Source organism: Lontra canadensis, unplaced genomic scaffold, assembly GCF_010015895.1.
Source record: "Lontra canadensis isolate GAN:19392208 unplaced genomic scaffold, GSC_riverotter_1.0 scaffold12, whole genome shotgun sequence".
Lineage (NCBI taxonomy): Eukaryota > Metazoa > Chordata > Mammalia > Carnivora > Mustelidae > Lontra > Lontra canadensis.
The window spans coordinates 20209601-20222021 of NW_022631006.1; the positions used below are offsets into that span (position 1 = coordinate 20209601).

At 37.9% G+C, this 12421-nt stretch overlaps 1 protein-coding gene across 1 annotated transcript in view; it reads right to left on the minus strand.

The window, feature by feature from the left end:
• The window catches only part of BUB1B (BUB1 mitotic checkpoint serine/threonine kinase B), a 49259-nt gene that overhangs the window by 7479 nt on the left and 29359 nt on the right, over positions 1 to 12421 (minus strand). The window contains exons 10-18 of the mRNA XM_032856854.1: positions 10719 to 10831; positions 9897 to 10012; positions 8881 to 8927; positions 6857 to 6917; positions 6633 to 6738; positions 4647 to 4921; positions 2903 to 3039; positions 2452 to 2592; positions 1863 to 1963 (exon numbers count right to left, since the gene is read on the minus strand). Coding sequence (XP_032712745.1) covers positions 1863 to 1963; positions 2452 to 2592; positions 2903 to 3039; positions 4647 to 4921; positions 6633 to 6738; positions 6857 to 6917; positions 8881 to 8927; positions 9897 to 10012; positions 10719 to 10831 — 1097 coding nt within the window. The remainder of the gene's footprint in view (positions 1 to 1862; positions 1964 to 2451; positions 2593 to 2902; positions 3040 to 4646; positions 4922 to 6632; positions 6739 to 6856; positions 6918 to 8880; positions 8928 to 9896; positions 10013 to 10718; positions 10832 to 12421) is intronic.

The window sequence follows — 12421 nt, forward strand, 5'->3', positions numbered from 1 at the left end:
ATGCCACAGGACCATCTCCCCATGGTATAAAACTGATCGCACCAATTACCTAGAGAAATAAGGTGGAGAAGGAACAAACACAGGAGTGGTTGAATTCTATTAATGAGGAAGTTAAACCCCAGACTCCTCTGCTGCTCCTATAGCCCAGCCTAACAACTGCCTCTCCTCCATTCTAGAAGACCAAAAGTTTACCCCTAGAGAGTATAAAGCAGAAGGGCTCTGGGCTAGAGGTCGCCAGGGACTGTTTAAGGGAGATAGGGGTTGGGGGGAGATTATACCTCAAATGTTAAGATGTATCTGTCCACCCTCCACTCTCCAGACTAATTTTCCCACTTAGCTTTTAAGAAGCTAGCAGCCAGGATTATGTGCTCCAGGAAGGATATTAGAAGTTTTCTGTGAAGAATCTGATCAGCTCAAAAGAAAAAGCATCAAGAATTGAGGCATTTTATTGAATGGCCAAGCAAGATCTTCTTACTGTGAGGCCCAACAGCTGTCAAGGACCTAAATACATAGAGCTTTCAATTAGCTTTTAGAGTCTCATACTTAAATATGAATAGAGTCAAAGTCTTGAAGAAAACCTCTAATATGAAAGACAGAGTTCAAAACAGACAAAAGGAAACATGATGCAAGGAGAAAAAAATTTAAAGCCTCGCAAATACACTCAGAGAAAGAATATTCCACCTTTGAAATGAAGAGCAGAATGTTATAAAGAAGAAAATTCTGAGAATAAAAAAGAGCACTGGCAAATCAAATGCATGACAAAAGAAATGAAAAACCCAATAACAAGTCTGAATATAAAGTTGACAAGACATTTCAGAACGTAAAGCAAAAAGACAAAGAGAAAAGGAGAAAAAAAGATAAGATTTTTAAAGGATCTCTAAGAGACCCTATATCCTAATAAAAGGAACTCTAGAAGTAGAGAACAGAGAAGACTAAAAAGAAGAAATAATTTATTCTTTGAAGAAAATTTCTCAAAACTGAAGGAGTTTCCACACTGAAATGGCCATTCAGTGTCTAGCAGATGGGCAATAATAGATTTTTACCAAAAGATGTACTTGTGGAATTTCAGAATACTTGGGACAAACAGAGGATCCTACAAGGATTCAGGGAGAGGGAACAATAGTCTCACACAAAAAATGGCAAAAGACTTTAAAAACAAAGGCCGCAAGCCCAAAGATAATAAAGCTATCTTCAAAATTCTAAGGAAAAACGTTTTGAACCTAGAATTCTAATATTCAAACTACCAATCCAGTAAAGATGTGGAATAAAAAATTTTCTGACATGAAACATTTCAAAAAAATTTATACCCATGCATCCTTTCTCGGGAGACTACTAAAACGTGAAGGCTTAAATCAAGAAAGAAATAAAAATGGGAGCCAATACTACTAGGCATCCAATATAAGAAAGAGGTAATGTGACTCCCTAGGAAAATGGAGAATGGAAATGTCAAGGTAGTACTCTGAGTGTGTGTGTGTGTGTGTGTGTGTGTGTGCGTGCGAGAGAGAGAGAGAGAGACAGAGAGAGAGACAGAGAGGGAGAAAGAAGCCCAGGATATAATTTGTCTGGATTGGAGCAGGCCAGAAAATTTCAGGGTATTTCCTCAAAAAGATAGAATTGATAGAATATTTAGTATGTTTGGACTTTTAAGAGATATACACAATTGCCTCTCATATTTGACATCTGATCCTGGCACACAATACTGAGTGATTTTTTAATTTCTCAGCAACTTTTCTATCAGGAAGCTAATGGACTGTTCGAGGGAATTGATGGTACCACGTGGCCAAAGTTACTGCTTCAACCCAAGGTTCAAACCCAACCTTATTTTTTACAAAGTAACTGAAATGACAAAGAATCAGTCCTACCTTTATTATGGTTAACTCTGCAGAGTTTCTTGGTGTCACCCAGAATAACTGGTAGTCATCACATATTAGGTATTCTTGTTTAATGCAATAATCCTCATTACCTGTTGAGAAGGTTTGATTCCATTTAAAGATCACCATGAATATGTACAGCCCCTTAGCTTTTACTTCCTGGCTTAAGGGCTAAAGGTACTTTATATCTGCCAGTTAACAGCTAGTTAGAATACTTTTCAAAATCATTGTTAAAAGTTGAAAGAGGGGAAGACAGAATCCATACTGTTACTAGAACATGAACTTATCAGTGTGTGAACCTCTATAATGTTGTTTCTTTTTGTTCTTTTTTTTCTTTTAATACATGAGTTTTCTTGTTTTTTGTTTTAATTAAGTAAACTCTAAACCCAGTGTGGGGCTCCAGCTTACGACCTGGATCAACAGTTGCATGTTCTACTGAATAAGCCAGCCAGGTACCCCTATAATGTTGTTCTTAGATTCTAAAAATATTTACTGTGCTCAAGCAACAAGCTCAAGTACAAATAATAACTTACTTCTACAGTGTCACAGAAAAAAACCCCATGTGTTCAATGATACTTACCCAGTTCAATTTCCTTTTCTATTTCCAACTTAGGCAATGGTCTATCTTCTAGAAAAAACTCTGCGGAGGCCCTCAGCTCCATTAGAGATTTTAGTAGTTGTTTGCGATACTGGGGACACCAGGGTGACTGAGTAGGAGTGTCTGGGGGAAAAAAAGTTGAAAACAAATAAACAAACCAAAAACCCCATCACCCCCAAAACCTAAAACGGGTGTTGTAAACAGAGGAGAAGAAAAAACACAAGAATGCACAATCAACACGGCTAACCTAACAAAATTCATCTACCTCAGGTTTTTAAGGTGTTCAATTCATACTGATTCATTCTAGAAACTGTACAATTTATGGGAACTTTTTTTCTATAGAAAAAAAAACCACATAGTTCAGTTTGCTGAGATAAGTAAGTGTTCAGTAGACACGTGTATGGAGGTTTGCTTACAAGTGGTATGAAGCTACCTGCAGTCTCATTAGTAAGCTCCAGTTTCTCAGGAATCTGAAGACATTTGATGGAGGAGGAAGAACTTGTAATTGAGGCAGAAGACCCAGAGAACCCAGAGGAGTGTGTGGCTTCACGGCTGTCTTCGATAATTGGGCTGAAAGAACCACAAATGAGCCAGTTTTCATAGGGATAATAGATATCACTTCATCTTTGTTATTTTATTTAATATTCATTAGTCTAATTTTCAAAGTCCATTATTTTCCTGAAACAGATATAGATTTATAATCAGAATTTAGGTGACTTTATCTACCCTGGTTGACAGTCAATGCTGAGCATTAGATTTCCTAAAGTTATGCTTTATTTACCTAATCAATAGCAAATGCCTAATCTACATCTGTTCTATACTACTGAGAAACACTGACTGAGGTACTTTTTTCTTGTTTATCCTTTCTCTAGACAGTTTATTCTTTTTTTTTTTTTTTATTTGCCAGAGAGAGAGAGAGGGAGAGAGAGAGTACACACAAGCAGGCAGAGAGGCAGGCAGAGGCAGCGAGAGAAGCAGGCTCCCCACCGAGCAAGGAGCCCGATGCGGGACTCGATCCCAGGAACCCGGGATCATGACCTGAGCTAAAGGCAGTGACTTAACCAACTGAGCCACCCAGGCGTCCCGACAGTTTATTCTTTAATAAGAAAAGATCAAGAAAGGAAAAGGGAAACCCGAATCACTCAAGATGAAAACATGCTAACAAAAATGTGATAAAAAGTTTATTGGACAAAAATTTAAAAATGCAGTTTTAAAAGCATAAATTGGCAAATTAAAGAATATTCCTAAAACCAACATTTATTTGTTTAACTTAGCCAACTTTTAAATACAAATACATCAAAAGGCTTTGTCTGTCGCTCTCTACACCATTTCTTCATATCATTTATTCATTTCCACCTCCCCATTAAAAGATACTTAAAAAAAAAAAAAAGATTTTATTTATTTATTTATTTTTATTTAGTAGAGGGAGAGAGAGAGAGCGGGGGAGAGACAAAGGCAGAGGCAGAATCTCCGGCAGACCCCATGCTAAACACAGAGCCGGACCCAGGGCTTGATCTCATGATCCTGGGATCATAACCTGGCCAAAATCAAGAGTCGGCTACTTAACCAACTGAGCCCCCAGGCGCCCCTAAAAGATACTTTAAAAAAGTATACTTCTGAGTGCCTAGGTGGCTCAGTCGGTGGCGCACCTTCCTTTAGCTCAGGTTGTGATCCCAGGATCACTGGATCGAGTCCCACATAGGGCTCCATGCTCAGCGGGGAGTCTACTTCTCCCTCTGCCCCACCCCCCCACTCACGATCTCTCTCTCAAATAAATAAAATCTAAAAAGAAAAAAAAAAAAAGTACACGTCTAGCCTATCTGAAATTAGTATCAAGCTATTCTACCATTATTTAAAACTTAATATTAAAGGAAAAACAAAATGCCTCCTGTCTCCCCATCAGGCATAGTTTACCAAGTTTCCTCAAAGACACCAGAATCCTCCTGGGGCTCTCAGTCTCATAACCATCAAAATTGGCTTATTCTAACCCTCATACTCAAATCAATTACCAAATACCACCACCACTTTGTCAGGGGGAGTCCCACTGTCATGTAAAGCACTTAGCATGGAACCTGGCAGGTAGTGAGAACTTGATAAATGATTGCTCCAACTGACAAGCACACACAGAATACAAGATCACTCAGACAGTCTGGCTTGTGCAACCTACAATCAATTACCTGAGCTTCTTGGTGCTGAGAGTTGGATTGTAGATGGTGCCGCAAGCAGTCTGCTGGTCCTCAGAGATCTTCACATCTAGATCCTCCTCCTGCAGCAGTCTCTCGGGATCAGAAGGGAGATCCTTCAAAGACACTATCTCATGAAAAGGAGTGGATACAAAACGTGCTGCTCTGGCGAAGTCACAAGTATCTTCTGGGTTAGGACATAGAGTTACATTCCTGAAACCTGTGATAATAGCATCCTCACTCAAGGGCTCAAGTCCTGTAAATTCATCCTGAAAAAAAATTCGTGAAGTTTAGCTGAAATATTTCAGTGAGCATCTAGAGGACCTACCTTTTTTATTCAGGGAGACAAACATTAGATAAGTGATTTTTGATGTAGGGTATGGAAGTAGAGTATAAGAATCTCTAGAAAAGATAATTTTAAAAAGCACATCATAGGGGCGCCTGGGTGGCTCAGTGGGTTAAAGCCTCTGCTTTCGGCTCAGGTCATGATCCCAGGGTCTTGGGATCAAGCCCCGCATCGGGCTCTCTGCTCAGCGGCGAGCCTGTTTCCTCCTCTCTCTCTGCCTGCCTCTCTGCCTACTTGTGATTTCTGTCTGTCAAATAAATAAATAAAATCTTAAAAAAAAAAAAAAAAAAGCACATCATAACGTTTGAGGGAAAAGGTTTTATATCATGAAAATAGCAAACTATGTATTATCAAAAAGTATACTGTGAGGAATCACCGTACAAAGGAAAAATACTGGATAATTTTTTTTCCCAACCAATTTCACCTAAGAACTAGAGGGGTAATTCTATTTTTCTTCTGGCTTTGACCTAGAAAATGTTCTAATAATCTGCTATCCTCCTAGCTTTTAAGTCTTCTTCTATGCCAAATGGTGAATTTTTATTTTATTTCTTAAAGATAAATCACAGTCATTGTAGAAAAGATGGACTATAAAGTATCAAAAAAATGGAAAATTTAAAAAAATATTCCTTTGTCTTTCAAAGATTGATTTATTTATTTAAGGGAGAGTGCATGTGCAAGCAGGGGGGAGGGGCAAAGGGAGAGAGAGAATCTCAAGCACAGTGCTGGCTGAGCTTGGTGCCTGACACAGGGCTCGATTCCAGGACCTCGAGATCATAACCTCAGCTGAAACCAAGAGTCAGACACAACCAAATGAGCCACTCAAGTGCCTTCTTTTGTCTTTCAAAGTAATACATGTATATGGTTTAAAAAGTCAACTAGTTGAGAAGGATATATAGTGAAAAAGTCTCCCTCTTGCACTTGACCCCCATCTCCACTTCAACTACTATTCCCCAGAGGGAACAGTTGTTTTAACACCTGGTATGTTACACGCATATACTTAAGAAAGGGTTTTAGGGCTATCTGGCTGGCTCAGTTGGTAGAGCAGGTGACTCTAGGTCTTGGGCTCGTGAGTTCAAGTTCCATGCTGGGTGTGGATCCTCTTAAAAAACAATAATAGTATTAATATAAATAAATAAGGGGGTTTATAACAAGTGAAATTATAGGATAAATGCTATTATCTTTTGGCTATTATAAATAATGCTGCCATGAACATTCATGTACAATTTTTTAAAATGTAAACATGTTTTTAATTGTCTTGGATATATACCTAGGAGAGAACTGCTAGGTCATACATATGGTAACTCTATGTTTAACATTTTGAGGAACTACCTACCTGTTTTCCAAAGTGGCTGCACCATTTTATAATCCTACCAGCACTGTATGAGGGTTCTAATTTCTCCACATCCTCACCAACACTTGTTATTTTCTGTCTTTGATTATAGTCATCACAGTGCATGTGAAGTACTATCTCACTGTGGTTTTGATCTACATTCTCCAATGACTGAAGATGTTAAGCATCTTTTCATGTGCTTAAATTTGAAGCCTGTGATTTTAATTTTAACCCTAACTTTGTGAGAACTGCATGAAACAATTCACAAGTGTGCTTATATTAACTTAGGAATACTGTTCCTTACACAAACATCTGGAGACACATCCTCATTTGAGTTGATGCTTTCTGAAGTTTTGAGAACTGCAAGGGGTCTTCGTTGGGCTAAAATCCGTGGGGGAGCTGCAGGATGACTGCAAAAAAACACTTAATTTATTTTTCTGTTCACACAGGTAACAGTAGCCCTTAATTCATCTTTATTTATAATAATAGAAGACTTTAAAGTATCAAAACAAAACAAAAACTTCAAACCTGGTGTTTTCTTTTTCTGAAAGAAGAAACTCATCAAAAATGGAGAAAGGTAAACTGGGACCTATAGAAAAAGAGAACAGATTTATGCTCTTAAGAGTAAATGCCTATTCTTCAAGACATCTAGGTCAATTAATATTTTGTGCTATTTGGAAGCAGAAAAGTAATCTGTTCTTTAAAATGAATAATTTTGGGGGTACCTGGGTGGCTCAGTGGGTTAAAGCCTCTGCCTTTGGCTCGGGTCATGATCCCAGGGTCCTGGGATCAAGCCCCGCATAGGGCTCTCTGCTCCGTGGAGAGCCTACTTCCTCCTCTCTCTTTGCCTGCCTCTCTGCCTACTCATGATCTCTGTCTGTCAAGTAGATAAAAAAAAAAAAAAAAAAAAAAAAAAGAATAATTTCAGGGGAGCCTGGGTGGTTCAGTGGGTTAAGGCCTCTGCATTCGGCTTGGGTCATGGTCCCAGGGTCCTGCGATCCAGCCTTGCGTCGGGCTCCCTGCTCAGAGGTGAGTCTGCTTCCCCTTCTCTCTCTCTGCCTGCCTCTCTGCCTACTTGTGATCTCTGTCAAATAAATAAATAAAATTAAAAAATAAAATAAAAAATAAAAAAATAAAATGAATAATTAAAAACATATAAAAGTAGAGATCATTTAATAAGTTACCTAAACATGAATGACTGTGTCTCATCTTTATTTCCCACCACTGCTACTACTTTCCAAACCCAACTCAACTCTGAATTATTTTAAAGCAAATCTAAGACATCATATCATTTGTAAATATTTTAGTATGTATTTCTAAAAGAGAGGCTCGTTCAAAAAAGCATAATCTCAAAACATAATCATACCTATAAGATTAGTAATTTCTGAGTATCATATATCCAATCAGAAGATTCGCTTTTTACCAAAATTATTTAGAAAGTCTCAATTAAGAATGCAGATTCATATATTGTGACTGGTTGAAACGCTTCCTAAATCACTTTGATTCTTTAGGGTTTGTTGTTGTTTTAGTAATTTTCTGTTGAAGAAACTGGGTTGTTTGCCCAATAAGCCTGGATTTTTTTTGCCAATTACATCTTCCTGTGTTGCTTAACATGTTCCTCCAGGCTATTTCCTATAAATTGGTGGTTAGAGTTGGGGTTTTAATCATATCCTATATATTTTTTAAACTACTAATAGGTAGATAGTTATGTTTTACCACATTTAATGTATTTTCAAATGAAAAGAGAATAAATTTGGGGCGCCTGGGTAGTTCAGTCGGCTAAGTGTCTGCCTTTGGCTCAGTTCATGATCTTAGGTTCCTAAGATCGAGTCCTGCATCAGGCGCCCTGCTCCAAGCAGAATCAGCTTCTCCCTCTCCCTCTGCCTGCCGCTCCCCCTGCTTGTGCTTGCTCACTCTTTTTCTCTCTCTGTCAAATAAATAAATAAAATCTTTAAAAAAAAGATAATAAATTTGAATATAAATAGCTTTAATTTTTTTTTAAGTTTTATTTATTTATTTGAGAGAGAGAGGGCATAAGCACAGGGAGAGGCAGAGGGAGAAGGAGGATCCCCGATGAGCAGAGAGCCCGACATGGTCCTTGATCCCAGAAGCCTGGGATCATAACCTGAGCCAAAGATAACACAGGCGCTTGTCCACCCAGGTACCCCTAAATTGCTTCAGTTTTAGACATTTCTTTTTCTTTCTTCTGAAAAACCACTTTCTTGGCTGCTAAGTACTACTGATAGGTTTAGCTGAGTGTACATTGCTAAGGTGGAAGATGATATTCAGTAGTTAATATAAGTTTAAATTTACATTTAAACTAAACATTTCAAAGCACCAAGGAATCTTATAAAAACAAAAATACTCTTAATGTCTTCCCTATCTCAAATTACATGCTTATCACTGAATTCCATAACTCAAAGATATGATACTATCTTAGTTCCCCTCTGTCTTCTTACAACTCCCTTTACCAAAATTAAAAATATTTACACATATTACATAATGTGTTTGTTATTGGTAAGTTTTTCATGACATTGTCAAATGCAACTCACCTTTAGAATGAGGTTCTTGCCAAATGTTTTCTTCAGGTGAAGTCTCTCTGTAAAGAAACTTGTTTTAAGACATGTCCTAAGTACCCACAAAAAGAACTACTTAATTCTTGTAAGTCCAAGAGGTTTTTTTATTAAATATAATCTTCTTCTCTCTAAGATTAAAAAAAAAAATTCTAATACTGTCAATCCAAATTCTTTAAGAAGATAAAACCTTCGGTCATTAAAATTGCTTTAAAGAAGTATATTTGATAATAGATGTTGTTAACATTAACAGTATAAGCAGATAACAAAATGGTAAGCTCTCATTTTTATCAAATAAAACAAAAACCAGAACACATAAGGAATATACTTATGTTAATAGCAATAATCTCTTGGTGGTAGAAATGGGTGGTTTTATCTTTAAAAAATTGTATTTGAGAGGTGCCTGGGTGGCTCAGTCAGTTAAGTGTCCAACTCTTAATCTCAGCTCTGATCTTAATCTCAGAGTCATGAGTTCAAGTCAAACCACATGCTGGGATCCATGCCCAGCATGGAGCCGGGCATGAAGCCCACTTTAAAAAAATGTGTTTTTAATTTAAAAATTATATTTGAGGGGCGCCTGGGTGGCTCAGTGGGTTGGGCCTCTGCTTTTGGCTCAGGTTGTGATCTCGGGGTCTTGGGATTGAGCCCCACGTCACAAGTAGGCTGAGAGGCAGGCAGAGAGAGAGCGGGAAGCAGGCTCCCCGCTGAGCAGAGAGCCCGATGCGGGGCTCGATCCCAGCACCCTGGGATTATGACCTGAGCCAAAGGCAGAGGCTTTAACCCACTGAGCCACCCAGGCACCCCAAACATGTATTTTTTTTAACAAAAAAAAAAAGTCAGTACCCTGTCTTCCTCATCATCATCAGAACTTATGCTGTGACAGAGATTTGCAGATATTATGTCTTGATATTATAAAAGACCAAGTCATTAGAGTAAAAGGTTGGTTCTAAGTGCCCTTCTATAAGCATCATCCCTTTCACCAAATGTGGTCTTACCTGGCACAAGAGTTTATTGGACAAACAGAACTGGACAGAGCCATTCCTGGTATTTCCTGAGATCCTGAAGCAATTTGCAGTTCAGCTGTCTCCTTTGTAGGCATCTTCTCTTCGTGCTATTTGCATTAAATAAACAAAATGAATGTGTCCCTCCTATCTAAAAAATCCTACCTATTTTCAAGCTTTAGTTCCAAAATTAGGTTTACCATACTCTTTGCATAGATAACCACTAACCATATAAAATATCTCTGCTATAAATGTTCTTTCTAATAATTTACGTTCCTAGTATAAGCTGTTTCTGTTGTACTCAACTGAGCAGTGCCAAGCATATACCAAATTTCTTTGGGTGACATGCAACATGATTAGAATAAAAAGAAGTCAATAAATTGCATTGCTTTTAGTGGCTCAAGTTCCATTTGAGGTCACCTGTTAAATTACTTTCCTGCTGGACTTTGTTGCTACTAATAGCTATGAAACTACCAGAAACTCTGAATGGGGGTTAGGAGAATTTTTATCTTCTATGCTTTGATATTGCTTAAATTTGTTTCAATAAGCATAGTTTTCTATATTAAAAAAAAGAGAAATGGTGACATATGGGTGGCACAGTTAAGCGTGTGACTCTTGATTTCACCTTAGGTCATGAACTCAGGGTGTGAGATAGAGCCCTGCATGGGGCTCGGCGCTAGGTGGGGAATCTGCCTTCCCTTTCCCTCACCCTCTGTCCCTCTCCCTGCTTGCATGCTCTCTCTCTAAAATACACAAATAAATCTTTAAAAAAACAAAAACAAAAACAAAAAAATGAGAAAGAGAGAGAGAAATGACCTGATCACCCGTTCTTTCTTGCTGAGAAGTTTGAATTTCTTTTAGCTTCTTCTCCATCTCTTCAATCTGTTTCTGCATTTCTGCTCTCTTCTCAGCACTGGTCAGTAGCTCAGCTAGAAACAGTAAGGTTGGCTGATGCATTAGTCCTCATAGCAATTTATTCTGTCAAAAAATGTCTTCGGAGCTCATGGCGTCAACATGTATGCTAATATTACAGATTGAGATTAATATAAATGGACCAAAGTCCTCTACTTGAGGTCTAGGTCTCTATTCTTTCATTTATTTAATCAATAAGAACCAGAATATCTATGATATACCAAGCACAATTCAGAACATTTACTTGTCAGTGGTAACACGAAGTCCTTGGCCACGTGACACTAATATTCAGTTTGGGGGAGACATGCAGACACACAAATTAATAAGGAAATCAGTGTTAAAAATAAAATAGGTGATATAAGAATGTGTGACTGAGTAGGAGAATGGAGGTCAGGAGTTACTTAAGATGGGTAAGCCGGGAAGATCATTTTAAGAGAACGACATTCATAAAGTTGTAACCTGAATGACAAGGATCCAGTCATATAAAGATCTGGGGAAAGATTCTAGGCCAAAGCTGGCACAAAGGCCCAAATGCAGGAACAAGATCACTATGTTCAAGAGTGAGTTCCAGAGAAAGCCAGTATGACTGTAGCAAAGTAAGAGGGAGCAAAGTAAAAGATAAGGTTGGAGAGGTAGGCAGGAGCCATGTTATGTGGCTATATATTATGTCATATATATATATAAAATATATAATATTATGTGGCTAATACCATGTGTGGGTAGAGTTTGTACTGCATGGTAAGACAATGAGAAAACATTGAAGAATTTTAAGTAAAGTAATGACAGGACCTGAACTTTTTATAAAAATCATCTTCTATGTGCAAAATGGACTACAGTAAGGCCAGACTGAAGGCAGAAAGTCTAGCTGCAATAGTCTATCTAAAAGATGGCGGTTTGGCTTAATAATGAGAACGGTATAAATGAAAGATTTGGGAAATTTTTTTGGTGGTGTGGTTGATAGGCTTATTCATTAGATATGGGCGAATGGTACAGAAAGGGGGATCAGAGATGACTTCTGGCTTTTTTTTGGTTTGAATCAACATATTGTTGATTGTGCATATTGTTCCCTTTTACTGAAATAGGGAAGCCTGTGGTATGTGCATGTGTTGGGGTGTAGTTTTTAGCAAAAATCAATAATTCTGTTCTGGCTACGTTGAGTTTAAAAATGTCCATTGGAGGGTGAGGGGAATGGGTTAGCCTGGTGATGGGTATTAAGGAGGGCACAGATTGCATGGAGCACTGGTGTTATATGCAAACAATGAGTCATGGAGCACTACGTCAAAAACAAATGATGTACTGTATGGTGACCCACAACATAAAAAAAATTAAAAAATAATTTTAAAAAATGTCTGTTGGAATAGCCAATAGATACAGTTAACTAAATAGAAGTTTAGAGTTCAGGTGAAATGTCAGGGATAGAGATATAAATTCAAGAATCCCCACCTTGTAAACAGTATTTAATCTATTATCTAGTGAGAGTTGTTGAAAGAAAAGATAGTTGGAATATTCCAAGACTCTGTTCTGGGTCTTAGGAAGAAGTCTTTGATGAGAAGAATAGCTCTTTGATGAGAAGAATAGCAGTGAAGGAAACTGAGAGGGAATACACA